Consider the following 15,349-nt stretch of genomic DNA (forward strand, 5'->3'; position numbering starts at 1 on the left):
CGGCCCCGCGGGGTGCCGACGCGCGTGTGCCGCCCGCGTCCGTGTCGGGCGGAGGCGCCGAGCCGCCCCGGCTCGCCCGGCCCGGCGTGAGCGCGGCTCCCGGCATGAGGCCCTCGAGCCGGAGCCGCCACGCGCCCTGCGGTGAGTGACCGGCCGGGCTCCGCGGCCGCGCCCCAAAGACGGCGCTGCCCCCGCGCCGCAGCGTCAAAGCGGGGCTTGAAGGGAAGTGCGGGGGCGGGGGGCCCCTCTCTACGCCGCCTGGGCAGTAAGGAGCGTGTCCCCGGTTTCCTCTGCCTGGACGCCCACGTGAGCGCTTCCTGCTTCAGCTGCGTCCCGTGTCCTCCACGGGGGGCTCTGCCGCTCCTCAGCCAGACCCCCACCAAGCTAAGGGAGCCCCCGCTTTCTGCGCCTGGCCGCAGAGCCCGGGCCTGGCGGCCCCCTCGAGGCCTCTCACTCGGCCGCGTGGAAGCCGGCGGGGGACGCAGCCCGGCCGCGCCCGGTTCGCGCCGCTTCCACGGCTCGGGGGCCGCGAGGTGGGCAGAGGAGCCGCGGAGAGGCGGGCGGGCCCGGCGGCGCTGCGGCCCCCAGGTCTGTCCCGCGGGGAGCGGCCGTCCAGCCCGGGGCTCTGACCGTGACCGCTGGTGGTGGCGCCGTTGCCCGGGTGGGAGCTGGGGGCGGGGGGAGAGCCCGGCAGCTCCCCGCTCCGCCCGTGCTGGCGGCCTCTGTGTGGCCGTCCGTGCCTTAGGGAGCCCCCCCCCCATAAGAACAAGCCCTGTCGTAAGCACTTTTATACAGTAACCTTTACTCTCCAAACAGCACCATGAGGTATCAATAACGCCTGTTTACAGATGAGGAAACTGAGGCACAGGCAGTTTGAGAAGGTGCCGGAGGTGGCACCCTTCACAGGGGGCTCCCCACCCAGGCTTTAGCCCCTCAAGGCCCTGGGAGCCACAGGCAGGGGCAGCGGCTGCTTCCGGAGCCCCCGTGGTCTGTGGGCGCGTGACACGGGCGTGTGCTTGGGGACCGAGGGCTGCGGGTGCTGGGTCACCGTGCCGTCCCTCTCAGCTGTCCTGTTGTTGATAGAATAAGGGTGCTCGTAGATGTAGGGCCGCACAGGTCCCAACAATCTGTGAGTGACAGAGGCTCAGGACCCTGTGTGTGCTGGTGACAGCTGGTTCTCAGTGACTTGGGCCCTGGGACTCTGAGCCCCTTTGCACACGGTTATAAATGGTGGACCCAGAGCTCCCAGTAATGAGAAGGAAGAAGGCACGGTGTTCCCTGTGGATTAATTAGTAATCAAAACACAGAGACGAAAAGCACAGCAAGGATCGAGTTCCTTCCCTCTAAGGAAATGGCTCGAGCCGCGGACAGTCAGATGCTAAACTCTTGACGCTCACAGGGACTCTCTGCGAGCTCCTCACAAGTCCTCACCTCTTTCCCAGGGTTTTTTCCCTCCTTTTCAAAACTATAGTGTTGATCGAGCTAATTCCTGTCCTTTAGATACTGAAAAGGTTTGCCGTGTTAAATATTTACTTGTGTGCAGTGACCCCAGCTTCAGTCCTTAGTAGAAACGGGGTGTCAGCTTTTAGCTTAGAATTAGAGGAAGGTTCCTGCTTGTTCGTGGTGCCCTTGTCTGCTGACGTAAATCCATCCATCCAGGACCATTTTCCTGTGTGCGCCTCCTGTATTAGGCGGGGTTCTCCAGGGCGACAGAACCAGCAGGATGTGTGTCTGTGTGTGTATATATGAGAGAGAGAGAGAGAGACTTTAAGGAACTGGCCCCCATGGGTCTGCCAGGTGGGCAGCAGCTGGGACCCAGGGCAGAGCTGGTGCTGCAGGGCTCGGCCTGAAGGTGCCTGGAGGCGGATTTTTTTCCCTGGGGGACCTCAGCCCTCTCCTACATCCCTGGAATGATTGGATGAGCCCCACACACATGCGGGAGGGTGATGTGCTTTGCGAAGCCCTGATTGGAGTGCTCAGCTCACCTAGATGCCGCCTTCGCAGCCTGTGGGTTCTGTGCTGCTTTCTCTGGGTGAGGTCCTCTGTCAGTCTCTCCCGCCCTGAGGCCCCAGGGCGGGTGTGTCTTCCAGGCAGTGCACTAAACCGCCTGAGTTCACCATAACAACTCCACCTCCACCCCAGACTGGTACTACCACCTTCCCGTGAGGCGGTCGGAGAAAGCCATGGATGTCCCTCCGGCGTCCCAGATCCCAGGTCTCAGCGAGCTTCAGGGCTCACCCAGCAGGCCCACGCTGGCGATGCAGCGGTACTGGATCAAGGAGACCGACTCGGAGTACGTGAAGCTGGCCAAGCAAGGCGGCCGCCCCGGTAAGCACGGGCAGCTCCGCTTTGTGGGGGAGCCGCAGGGTCACTGGTCACCATTTCTTCCCCTGAAAATATCATGGGTTTTGTCCCAGCCGTTGGAGCCTGGGGTTCATTGGTGCAGTTGGGGACGCATGTGGACTTCAGGGACCTGCTACCGTGTGTGACAAGTCAGACTCAGTGGGCTGAATTCCCGGTAGGGCTTCGGGGGACCATTCCTCCAAGTGACCCGGTGGCCGTGGTTCAGCCTGTCTCATTTCCTAGCTGCAGTCTCAGGAAACTGCCCCGTGACAGGCTGCCCAGCCGCCTCCTCGGCAGCTCGGGACACGTCTCCCTGTGCTTGACTGCCGTTGCCCCGTCAGTGCAGGAAGATGTTTTGAATGATGGGGACCTAGATGAGTTTCAGCAGGGATGCTAATGAACCCGACTCCATCCGTGATGTCACTGAGACAGTGCCCCCTGCTGGTGCTGACAGAAACCGCTGATGGGGTGAGGAGTCCCGGCTAACATGTCCCACAGCTGGCCTTTGGCACAAGTGGCAGACAGACACTAACCGTTTTTTCTGGCCGCCATTACCCCGAAGGAGATGGTCTCAAGGAAAAGGAAACGAAATGACAACATCTGGGCTGCAGTGTTAAAAAGCCCGGAACGAGCCCTTTGATTCACCCCCGTCTAGCCCACAGGACAGGGCCTCCCCACTCCTTGCCGCTGGGTCAAAGGAACCCTGGTGCACAGCTGGCTAAGTCTGCCTAAGCCTGCAGGGGAGGTGAAGGGTGGCACAGGGCTCTCCTGGTTTTCACCATTGTGCTGTGATTACGTAATAACTGGCTTTGGGAAACGCCCACTGGGGGATATTGTGTAAGGGGCATCCTGTCTGCAACTCAGTCCCGGTGTCCCCAAACAGCAGTGGCAGTGACCCCCGTACTAACGGGAGATGGAGAGATCGGGGTGGGGATAACGCAAGTGTGATGAAATATTAGCATTGGGGGAGTCTGGCTGAAGGGTATGGGGGAATTCATATGCTATTCTCGCAACTTTTCTCTAAGTCAGAAATGTTTAAAAATCAAAAGTTTAAAAAAGGTTAAAAATTTCTTATCCTAGTAACAAATCTGTAAATATTGGCTGCTGCCATTGTGACTCTTTTATCATCGTCACTTTGCTGGGCTTATCCAGCCATTGACACCCCTCCCTACCCCCAGTGATGAAAAAGCCCTTGGGGTGGGGGGACAGGGGACAGGAGGTGAAATCCTGAGACACCAAAGAGGGGACAGCTTCTCCCTAAAATGCTCGGGGGGTCAGGGACAGCCCCACCACAGCAGAGAACGGTGGGACTGTCCGAGGCTACAAGGATGGCGTGGGGGCAGCTGAGAGGGCCAGCTAGCCAGCAGCCCCTGGAGACCTGAGTTCTGTTCCCACAGATGTCAGCTTGGAGGGATGACCCCCCCCTCCCGGCTCAGTCACGGGTGGATGCTGGCCTGCTCAAATGACAGCTCAGGACCAGGGGCAGGATGGGGGCTGCATGAGGCTGTCCCTCCTGAGCGCCAGGCAGGACCTCCCTTTGCACATGCACAGGTGGTGAGGGCCTGTGGCCCCAGAGCCCAAAGCCAACCCCTGAAGTCACCGTGCCCTTGTAAACTGCAAGCTGCCTGCCAGGCACGCCCAGTGCCCAGTGGGCAGGCACCGCTCACAGTGCTAATTTTTGGCTTCAAGATCTGCTGATGCACCACGCCCCCGGGACCGGGATGGGGACCGGGAAAGACTCGCCGGTCACCTACTCCTTGCCGGACTGGTACATCCACCACAGCAAGCCACCCACGGCCAGCCAGAGGCAGTGAGTATCATCCGTCTTCATAGCGAAAAACCAGCTCGTTGACTTTTAAAAACACAGATATCTAGTATAGTGGGGCCTTAAGGGCCGGCTCTCTGGGGGGTGCAGAGCAAGTGGCTGGAGCCCCAGAGCTCTGGAAATCTCCCGTGTTCGCCCCTCGAGTTGTGCCTCTTGGGGCTGCCGGGGGCACACTGGTGCCCGTGTCTGTGGCCTGTGCCACCGGCCCTGTATGACAACAGCTTGTCCCAAAGCTTCCTTCTCTTTGGAGGAGAGGGCTATCGAAAGCCAGAAATGCAGGAAATCCTACATCACTGTGCTGACCACAGCTCTGGGGAGCCAGTGTCCCTGTAATATTCGAAACATCTAAGAAATTCCTACACAAACTGTTGCTGCCAAGCCACCTCTCTTGGGCTGAGAAGTCAGTGAAAAGCCCTTGAGCTGGCTTTCCGGGTCTGGCTTGGAAATCAGGTGGGCAGACGGCTGTGGGTCCTCAGCGTGACCAGCGACTTTGCCTGTGGCGTCTTTGAAACGCACGCTGCTCACAGCTCATCCCTGGGGAGGGGAGGGACTGGGCACGGCAGACAGACGGTGACACGGGAAACGGGCCGCCTGGGCTCACAGGATGGGGCTCCCGGTGACTAGAAGTTCCTCTGGGTCCAGAGCCTGTCCCGCCTTTCCTGGACTGAGACCCACGGGTGCCCCGCGGAGCCCTCCACTCCTTCCACTGGCCACGTGGACTGTCCCTCCCGCTTCTGCTCTGTCCCCAGGTTGGGAGGCTGGGCGACTGCCGTCCCCTCCTGTCCCTGCGTGACCTTACCCATCTCCCAAGCCTCCCAGAGCTCAGGACATTGGGGGAAGGCGGTGCGGGGGCCCTTTCGTGCCATGAGAGTTTGGGACCCATGAGCCGCCTGACTTGGCCCCCACCCCGTTTCTTGAGCCACCGCGTCCTTCGTTAGTTTCAGCCCTTGTCAGTCCCTGTGGGCTTTTCCCTGCCCATAGAGAATCGTAGAAATTGGGGGTGCTGGGAGCCGTGCCCCAGCTTTACTGTCCCTGAAACGAAGTGGGTGGAGCCCAGGGCCACCTGCCCAGCCCGTCTCAGCCCTGCTCTGCCCCGGGGCTCGGCCACCCTGTGACTTTTCTTTCTGGGCATTTTGTCACCTCCCAGGCTGTATGCCCCCTGGCCTCTCCACATGCGGCCTCAGGGGCCCTCAGCTGCCTCCTCCCGGGCTGTGTCCCAGCGACCTAAAGGGTGGGCGCCCCTTGCGTTCCCCTCGCCCTTGCCTGTGCTCTGCGGCGCCATCTGCTTTCCCGGCCCTGCTCTGAGAGGCCCAGGCCCAGCGCCCCCTCCCGGCCCCAAGTCCACCTCCCTCAACCAACCGTGGAAACTGGAACTCGGCTTACAGCCCTCCCTCCACCCCACTGCTTCTAGGATAACGCCCAGCCTGCTCCGTAAGGCCGGGCCGCCTGGGGTGCACAGGGCGCTGGCGAGACGGGAGGGAGCCCGGGGCCCAGGTGCCCAGCTCCTGGCCAGGAGCTTTCTGGTGTCTGGGGGGAGGTGCCCCGGAAACGGGAAGCCGGGCTGCAGGTTGGAATGCCAGCATCGGGAATGACCAAGGGACAGAAACAGCTGGTTCCGGTCACTGTGAGATGGTCATGCAGATGCTAAGTGCTGAGGGCAGTCTCGCTGCTTTGAGAGGAAAAGTAGTGGATGGTATCATTTCATCACGTATCTGTTTCAGTGATTTACAGTTCAGTCTACCCCATTTTACTGACGTTGTGGTGTCTGGCTGGGCTCCTGGGCTGTGGGACGCAGGCCCTGGGGACGTGGGCTGGTGGGCTCTTCACAGAGCTGGGAGGGGAAGGCTGCAGGAGTGTGGGGAGGAGGGGGTCGTTGCTACCTGAAGGCGGGGCGAGGGGGACGGGAAGGGGGGGTCAGGCAGCCGCCACAGGGCGAGGTCTCCCCCTGTCTCCACAGGGCTCCTCCCGCCCACGTGCCGGATTACATGGTTTATGAGGATTTCACCCCAGATCCGGCCGACAGGAACCATGAGCCCAGGAGGGGGCCGTTTGACTTCGACATGAAGACAGTGTGGCAGAGGGAGGCCGAGGAGATCGGAGAGGAGAAAAAGGTGACGGGCCATCGCACCCCTTTGCTTGTGGCTCCCCGAGTGCATAAGGTGCTGCTGGCCTTGGCCGGGCTGTGTCTCTTGTTGCCATGGCATCAGCACCGGGTCAGCCCCACTGGAAGGGCAAGGCCACCCAGCCGCTGGCACGCGCGGTCCGATTTCAGCCTTCCCAGGGTTTCCTCTGCCGGCGGCCAACGCAGGGGAGCCACACGCTGCGCCTGTGCCGGGCCTTTCCCACGGCCACGGCCACGGCGAGCCCTCCCAGCCGTGTCGTCAGCTTGTGTTCAGGCGCCAGCTGTCTACAGCGACGCCCCACCTTGCGGGCGGGCCGGGGCCCCACCCTCGAGCGTGCGGTCCTGACTTAGCTGGAGCCAGTCCAGCAGGTGCCTCCCCACCTGGCTTTAAGTTTCCGTTTCCCCAGTGGCTGGTCACATCTTTTCACCTGCTTCGTTGCCACTCCTATATCTTCGTCGGTGAAGCATCTGTCCTAATCTTTTGCCCATTTTTAATAGTTTGTTTTCTTATTATTGAGACGTCAGAGTCCTTTATATCCCGGATGGGTCCTTTCCCAGCGAGGAGTCTGGTGCGAATTTTCTCCAGTCTGTGCCTAGTCTTCTTGTTCTCTTAACAGCGTCTTTGGAAGAACAGAAGTTCTTAATTTGGACAAAGTCTGATTCATCAGTTTTTTCTTCTATGACTTTGCTTTTGACATCATATCCACAAAATCTTTGCCTGACCCCAGGTCGGAAGCTTCCCTCCTGTGTCTTTGTGTAAAAGTGTCATCGTGCCATCCCAGGTTTAGCCCCCGTCACCCCCTCTCATGCCACCCGCGCCCACCTGTCCCCCCTAACTCCATTTGAGCTGCCCCCTCTGGGCGTCCTCTCCAGCACATGCCCAGCTTTCATTTCAGGAGTCACCTTCTGCATCACCGCTCGGGCCTGTCATTCGCCAGGTCCCTGATTCTATTCTGAACAGCAGCCCCACCCTCCTCGTCCCCTTGCTGCCATCTGGGTGGGGCGTCCCTGGCCTTTGGCCCAAGGCCCCCTCCCCACTCGGCTCTCCTCTGAGCCACCTGTCTGCACCCTCCCTCCAGCTGCACTGTCCCCATGCAGGCCCCTCTCCCACACCACCCTGTGCCCTCCCTGTGCCCTCCTGGGTTTCTCAGCCAGGACGCCCGCATCAGTCCCTCGGACACACACACTCAGGTCATGCCAGGGCGGAGGTGGACAGGCGGCTGGACACTCGCTGCACGCCGTGCTCTGCTCCAGTGGCTGGCGGCTGAGCCCAGCTTCAAGGATGAGGTCAGGGCAGGTGTCCCAGCCTGGGCCCCCGCCTGGCTTCCAGCTGGCAGTTTAGGGTGAAGAAGTCGAGGTTCTTCACAGATGCCTCCAGGGAAGGCCTGCCAAGCCCAGCTGGACGCTGCCCAGCCTGCTGAGGGACCCCGTCCTCTCAGGGCCCCTGCAGGGGCTCCCTAATATTTCAGCCGTGAGCTGTTCATGCTCTTTTTCCTGAGCAGATGCATCTTTGCGGGGAAACCGCCACCACTGTGAGTTTCTGGGTCACAGTGAGCTGAGTGGGCTGTCGCTGTGGCTGGTCACCAGTGAAAGCGGCCACGCGACACGCCCGACCCCGCACGTCTGTGCAGCCGGCTGGGGGCTGCCCTCCCCTCTGGCCTCGGAGCTGCTGAGCTCCACTCAATCGGGACTTGGTGTGTTTCTCCCCACAGGTGAGGCTACCAGCCATTAACTCAAAGTACCCCAGCAAAGTGGGGGCCCCACTGGGCCCCAGAGACCCTGCAGGAAGCAGACTCTCCTTTCCTCCCATGTAAGTACATGCGTAGCCCACACAGGCAGGATTCGCTTGGGGTTCGGTCTGTGGTCCCAGTGACGACAGTGACAATGAGGGGACAAACGGGCTCTGCTCATGTGGGCCCAATGGTCCTGGCTCCCCAGCAGGTGTGACTCTACATCACAGCTCCCACAGCCGGCCTGCAGAGCCTGGCCCCGGGCCTGCTGTCCCTTTCCTCCCCCCGCCCCCGATGCCAGCTGTGCCCTGTGTGCCCGGCTGTCCCTCGCCCGCATCTGTGTTGGGTGATCTTCCGGTTTAGGTGCCCGGCTTTTCCAGGGAAAGAGGGAGAGAGATCTCCATTATGTTTTAAGGGACAATCAGCATCTAATTTACTATCTGTATGTTCGCAGAGAACTCTTCTGGATTTTGATTAACCTTTATACTTAAGTTTGATGTTAATTTTTCTCTTTTTGAGGCCTGGTCAAAAAACCAGCTCACCCACAAACTTCTCCAAACTTATCAGCAACGGATATAAGGACGAGTGGATACAGCAGCGAGCAGACACAGACAGGAGCGCCACGTCCACGTCGTCTCAGGCCCCCCAAGACCCCGAAGGGCACCAGGATGTAGAGCGGCCCCCAGGCTGCGAGGTCCCCCAAGGCTCTGCGGAGGCCCAAGGTGACGTGCACCCAGCCATCCGCGCGCCCCGAGGTTCGGGTCATTATGTATCTTGTAATGAGCCGCCTAAAAACCATGTCAAAAACCTGTGTGAGCCCTGAGGTGACATACACAAGAGGATAGTGGATGTTTTGACTTTTTCCTCTATTAAGAGGAATGGCGAAAGTCATGATTTCTGTCGCTTTACATTTTCTTTTAATTGCCAAAAGTGTTGATACTTCGTTTGGTTTACCAAACTAATAATCTACCAAATATCAGCTTTAGTCTCCCGGCTCCCAGAGACTCTGGCCGCTGTGCTTGAGTTTGTGGAAGCAGTTGGTCCCTCAAGGCAGCTCGGGAAGAGCCCCGGGCTCCCTGGAAAGGACTCGGTTCCAACCTGAAGTTGCTCCATCATTGGTGTTACTTAAACTTCGTAGTTAAACAGACTAGCTTGGAAGTGTCCCTGTAGTTAGGCGTTCAGGATGCTGCCAGCTTTTACTTTTAACAGTCCAGTCACAGGCACACGCTGTCTTCCTCTTGCCACATCCCCCTTAAAGGGCCTAGGCAGCTGCTCAGTTTCTGTAGCTCTGGAACCGCTGACCATTTATCCAGCGGAGGCCCTGTTTCTTGGGTTAGGAGGAGGGCGGCGTGTTCCGTCTCTTCACGCATCCGAAGTGTTTCACGTGACGTTCCGTAAGCACGACCTCTCTGGCCTTTCCACGTCCAGCTCCTCACGCTGGCGGCAGCGCCTCCACCAGTGGGGGTGTCATCGTGGCCTCTGGTTCCAACAGGCCCCACGCTGGCCCGGCCAGTCCTGGTGATGACACACCCTCTGTCTCCACGGTCATGGTGGATGGTGACAAGTTCACACTCGATGTAAAAAGTGCACTTTTGAACTTCACAATGGGAGTTGTGTTCTATGACATCGTTCTAAGTAATACAGCATCTTACTAATTCTTTAAGTAATTAGTCAAACTACTAATTCTTTTCATACTTGGTCTGTTTCATTAAATTGAACAACTATGTACTTATTCTTTATTACAGAGTCTTCTCCAACAAGTGAGTATTTATAGAGAGACCGACTTGCACCGAAATTAAGAAATATCTCACGCCCACACAAGGCGATGGACAGAGTTCCTGGCCTGACGCTGAGGCTGTTTGCACTGAGACGTCGTCTACACACAGCATGTGCTCTGACTGCATGATTCGGGGACAGCTAAAGGAGGACCACTCACATTATCCCGAGATTATTTTGTCCTTTTGTGCATTGTACACAAAATAAAACGTAGTTTAGTTCAGAGACGTATGCATTACACACCACGTGGGCGAGCTGAGTTTACATAAGCCACAGGCAGGCGACTGCAGGCTGCAGGCCACAGACCACGGGGTCTGGGGCCGCCCGCGGGCCAGGTCAGGATGTTTAGCACCGTTTTTCTGCCTGGTCTCACGCAGGTAGAATTTACCCTCAGCAAACTAGATGGCCCAGCCCCGAGCTAGTCACGCGAGGACGGGGTTATGCCCTTTCTAGCGGGAAACAAACCCTTGCACGTGTTGTGTGACCCGTGTGGAAACAGCAGCAGCCTCGCGTGGTCTCCGAGGAACGCTGGAACCGTTTAAAATCAATGACAGAGGAAGCAAGCCGGCAGCGCTGCGCGTGGGCCAGTCCCCCCTGGGGGGGGCTGCCTTGGTTCTCGGGTCCCGCCCCCGCCGGGGTCTCCGTCTGGGCAGCCAATCGGCTCCGCAGCCGCAGCCTCCGCAGAGCGAGCGCACGTCCTCCCCGCGGGGCTGCGCGGCGGGGCTGGCGCTGCACCTTTCACCTTTCGGGCGCATCAGCCTCCGTGCTGTGCTGCCTTCGCTCTAAGGACCCAGGATGCTGCTGCTGATTTTCTCACTGCAGTTCTTGCAGCCTTTCTAGAAGTTTCTGGCCGCCCCGAAGCTGGCGTCTAAGAGGCCGGCACAGGGCTGAGCTCTGACGGCCGACGTCCACGCGCGGGTGCGCGGGCCGAGCCAGGTCCTCCGGGGCTGGGCGGCCAGCGGGCGCCTCCCGCCCTCCCGCCGCCGGCCTCGCCCGGGTGGCCTCGCCCTGTCAGCTCGGCTCCGCGTCTTTGGGTCAACAGAGGCTTTCCCACACGTGCGGGTGTCACGCGACCCCACGCGTCCACGACGGGCGCTCAGCTCCTGCCCGCGCGCGAGGCGGGGCCGTGTCCCGCTGTGTGACTGGTTCCCGCGGGGACAGCCTGCGCGACAGGTCACGCGGGCTCCAGGAAAAAGCCTTACAAACACGTGCAGAAACACGCGGGCGTTTCCACTGGAAGCAACGTTACGTGTGTGACGGTGTCTCCTCCGTCCCTCTGGCCTCCACTCACCGCTGTGCTTTGCTTTGCAGGCGCTGCAGCGTCGCCGCCCGCGGAGCTCCAGTGACCCGACACCGCGCGCCCGGCGCTTTCTGCCGGCGGGACCCGGCGGGGTAGGAAAGAATTCGGTTTAGAGCAGACTGACGTCGCTGCGGCTTCGCCGGAGCTTTGCTCCTCGCGTTTGTCCGGGACGTTAGTTAAGGTGCTGCGCCTCGCTGGCCTGGGGACCAACCGCTGCCTCCCGGTCACCCGCGGGCACCTCCGTGGGTGACAGTCCTATTGGAATCTGTTGTTTAGACTCTTAATTAGAAGAAACCCCACAGCCTTTTCTGTCGTTTGGTCCTGTAATCTTTGCAGAAAAAAATGTCTCTGTTACGAAAAAATTTTAATTTCAGAACATTGTGATCTGGTTTATATTAAGAAAAAGATTATTATGCCTTGAAGTTTTAAACATGTACTATAAAAACATTGGCGCATTTGCTAGTTTAAAATTTTTGCTAACATTTTCGCATAGACTGAAATCCATATTAAAGATTTACTTTTTATCATTTAAGTAAAAATATGTGTAATTTTAATTTTTAACTTAGTCTTCACAAAATTTTTTGATAATCAGACTGAATTCTCTTTTATAAATTTTGTTACTGCTTATATGTAAGTTATTAGCATTAAAATGTGGCTTTAGATATTGTATATTTAATTCAATAGTAAAGCAATAATTTTCTGCTGGAAGATTTTCAGGAAGCTAAATAAGATGACAGATATTTTAGCATCTTTCCCAGAGCAAACTTATCATGACTTTGCTCACCTAAAATTTAGAAGTTTTAAGTTAGTTCTTTAAATGAGATACTTAATTGAGTACATGTCGCTACATTATTTGATCAAACTGATACTAGTGTGGGGAATGTATGCAATAATACGAAAAAAATGTGAATGGCTATATGTATTGAATAAAAAGAATATAGCATTATAGTAAGACATTTATTTTTTTCCTCTTTTCTTCTTTCCGTCCTCTTTCTCCCTCTATCTCAATTCTAAATTCATTCTCAAGCGTCCTTATCCTAAGAAGAAATCCTCGGGAACAGATATCAGTAGCTTACAACTCTTTAATTCTTCTTTAGGTTGTTAGAGTAAGAGACACCTGAGGTTCGGGGCGAGGACAAGTTCGGAGTAAGGACCTGTGATCAGCTCCTGGGTCCGTGTCGGGCAGCCAGGGTCCGTTACTGAAACAGCCAGTCCTGCAGTGAAATTTCTGCTTGTAAAATACAACAAACATATTATGAAAACAAAAACTTGCCAACTCAATGCAGTTATTCCAAAGTAAGTGATTTGCTTCCAAAAGATAAAAACATTGCAAGATCATACTAAATATAAACTGTCAGTTGAACCCCTGTTAAATATGAGTTTTACATGGTGTGTGCCTGCGTGCACACACACCCTCCCAGGCTCTGACACTTCCGGGAAGGCACCTGGCGGCCTCTCCTCTACAGCTGCGGCTCACAGAGCTCGGCTCTGAGCGCGCCTCCCTCATGAGATCAACATTGTCTGGATACCAAAAACAGATAGAGACATAATTGCCCCAAACTTGGAAGCCACCAAGATGCCCTTCAGTAGGTGATGGATAAACTACGGTCCTTCCCAACGATGGAACATTTCTCAACACTAAAAAGCCATGAGCTGTCCAACCATGAGAAGGCCTGGAGGAACCTGAGATGCATGTTAGTAAGTGAACGCAGCCAATGAAAAGGCTGCATACTGTAGGAGTCCAACTAGGTGACATTCCAGAAAAGGCAAAACTAGGAGACAGTGAAAAGATGTTTAATTGCACTTAAGTGGTGATTAGGAGCTTGGAATTGTCGGCCCCTTCCCTGCCATTCACCACATAAGTGTGAGACATAAATATTTGAATATCAAGAAGACAGAAATCATGATTACAGAAAAAATATACAATTTTAACATAGACAACGAAGATGTAAAAATTGTGTAAGATTTTGCTTAATGAATTTGGGGGGACACAAACATTCAGTCCATAACATTGAGGGGGTGGGATAGTCACTAAGCTGACTCAGCAGGATTTTTGCTAAATCTGGACTCCGAAGGCGGAACCCAGGTGGGACCCAGTCAGAAGGAAGACTCAGAGGAGCCTGACCTAAGTTTGGCCCCAGGAGAGAGTCTATGTCAGAATCCAAGCTGACCTAGGCGTTTAAGGCATTCTTTGCCAAAACCCCAGACTTACACAAGTGTATCAAAATTTCCATGGAAAGGCACAGTAAACAATCAATACCGAAGAATCAAGTAAAGAAGTCACTGCGCCCAATATAAAAGTCTACTGTGTCATTACAGTAATCAAAACAGTGCCAATTTGACACACAGATCACTAGAATAGAATAGAAAACCCAGAAATACCCTCACAAATGTGCTCAGCTAACTCTGACAAAGGTACAAAAGCACTTCCATGGAGGAAGAATGGCCTTTTCAAGAAATGGTGCTGGACCATCGGACAGGCACAGGCAAAAACAAACAAACAAACAAACAAAAACAACTTCACCCAACCATCACACCTAAAAGTGAATCATTAACTTAGATGTAAAACGTAAAACTCTTAGAGAAAAACATGGAGAAAATCCTGAGGCTCTGGGGCGAGGCAAGGAGTTTTTAGCCTTAATGACAAAAGTGTGATCTATAAAAGGGAAAATTGATACATGTATCTCATCAAAATTAAAAACAGTTCCTTTTGAAAGCTCAGATGAGGAGTATAAATAGACAAGCTACAGGCTGGAAAAAATATATGCAAACAATATATCCAACAAAAAACTTGCACCTAGAATATACAAAGAACTCTTAAATCTAACAACAGTAGCGGAAAAGCAAGCAATGAGTGAACGGGCCTGAGCAGAGCTCAGCGTGTGCAGGGGACACATGGATGGAGAGGCACGGGGACAGGGCCATCTGCGTGCACTCCACCCTCCGGTTCCCAGGGCTTCTCGGAGCTGGTCCCTGCCGCACTTTCCCGCAAATGACCAGCCCATCCCAGTTTATGCCAGCTCACCTTCGCGGGCTGTCTGTGGCAGCCTCACCTGAGTTTTCCAAAAGCAGCCATCACAGCGGTGTCTGGGGTCCCGGGCAGTTCTGTGTGATGAGTGAGAGCTAGAGGGAAACTGTAGCTTGGCGAGGACATGCCAGTTTGACACACTCTGACCTGAGGCCCTGCTGCAGACCCCGCATCACTCCCTCTGATAAATGGAGCTCCGATGGGACCAGTACCTTGAAGACCGTCAACAGCTACAAGCCCAGGGCCAAGGCTGTCAGACACCACAGGAAGTCACCTTGGGCGGAACATCAGCCAGCAAGGTCACTCCTCGCCCTGGGGGATGGTGAGACAGAACGGAAGCAGCCAGGTAGAAGGGGTGTGAAAACTGCCTGCACAGGGGGTGGAATGACACTGCGGGTCCTTGATTGTCCTCTGCATTTGGTGCCCCAGACGGGACAGCTCCCCGAGGCCCTGCACCTTCCTGCTGGGAAGTCCCCCTTAGGTGACAACAGCATCCGGCCAGCCACATCCCTGCAGGTGAAGACGGAGCGGCAAGAACACGGCAGCCGCCTGCACCCATCTGGCGTCGGGGCCGCTTGTGAATGTTCCGGTGAGTGAGGTGTGAGTCCTTTTGTGTGTGACATTGAGGGGCCTGCTCTCCCACAGGCCATGTGGGGGTGTTTGATCCTCCTGTCTGTCTCAGTAACCATCAAAACGCTGGCTGTGACCACTACATGGGTTCATGACCTGATGGGAGGCCCGCTGTCTGAAAAAAAACTATTCTTGGGCGTTTCTTCCTGCATCTGAGTGGTGTTCTAGGGGCAGGACACCCTGGGCAGCTGGACCGGAAGCGGGGAGTGGGCCAAAGCAGCAGAGAAGAGCCTCAGTGCATGCACCCCATACATCTGGGTTCCGACAGGGGAGGGTGTCATCACGGGGTGCGCTCGGGCCTTGGCCGAGTGACCAATTCCGTGTGAGGCCTCAGAGCACACCGCCCTTCTCTGAAGGGGTCAAAGCCCCCAGGGTGGCCTGGCCGCGAGGGACTCGGAGCGACTCTGTGCCCTGGGCTGGATTTCCGCCTGTAGCAGCTGCTGCAGGAGGTGGCCTATTGGGGGGTTGGGTTTCGAGGTGTGCTTTACAAACAGCCAGACACAATTTTGTTTCCAACCTGTCACCTTTACGGAGTTCTAACGTGACCAGTCAGTCTTCGGTATTTGATTTTCTCGTTTATGTGCAGCCTCTTGGA

The 15,349-nt window shown here is 56.1% G+C and overlaps 1 protein-coding gene across 8 annotated transcripts in view; it reads left to right on the forward strand.

Annotated features, from left to right (window-relative positions):
* The window catches only part of CUNH7orf57 (chromosome unknown C7orf57 homolog), a 36,411-nt gene extending 24,359 nt beyond the window's left edge, over positions 1 to 12,052 (forward strand). For 2 of the 8 annotated variants that reach the window (XM_019653009.1, XM_019653007.1), the window contains 7 exons: positions 2,143 to 2,328; positions 4,033 to 4,153; positions 6,126 to 6,279; positions 8,003 to 8,100; positions 8,540 to 8,775; positions 9,766 to 9,780; positions 11,108 to 12,050. In XM_019653009.1, the coding sequence (XP_019508554.1) occupies positions 2,184 to 2,328; positions 4,033 to 4,153; positions 6,126 to 6,279; positions 8,003 to 8,100; positions 8,540 to 8,775; positions 9,766 to 9,780; positions 11,108 to 11,142 (804 nt within the window). In that variant the 5' untranslated portion in view covers positions 2,143 to 2,183 and the 3' untranslated portion in view covers positions 11,143 to 12,050. Of the gene's footprint in view, positions 1 to 6; positions 142 to 646; positions 2,033 to 2,090; positions 2,329 to 4,032; positions 4,154 to 6,125; positions 6,280 to 8,002; positions 8,101 to 8,539; positions 8,776 to 9,765; positions 9,781 to 11,107 lie in introns of those variants that run through there. The other 6 variants (XM_019653003.1, XM_019653010.1, XM_019653005.1 and 3 more) reach the window with 6 other exon arrangements.
* Positions 12,053 to 15,349: the final 3,297 nt, after the last annotated feature.

Source organism: Hipposideros armiger, unplaced genomic scaffold, assembly GCF_001890085.2.
Source record: "Hipposideros armiger isolate ML-2016 unplaced genomic scaffold, ASM189008v1 scaffold_191, whole genome shotgun sequence".
NCBI classification, from domain to species: domain Eukaryota; kingdom Metazoa; phylum Chordata; class Mammalia; order Chiroptera; family Hipposideridae; genus Hipposideros; species Hipposideros armiger.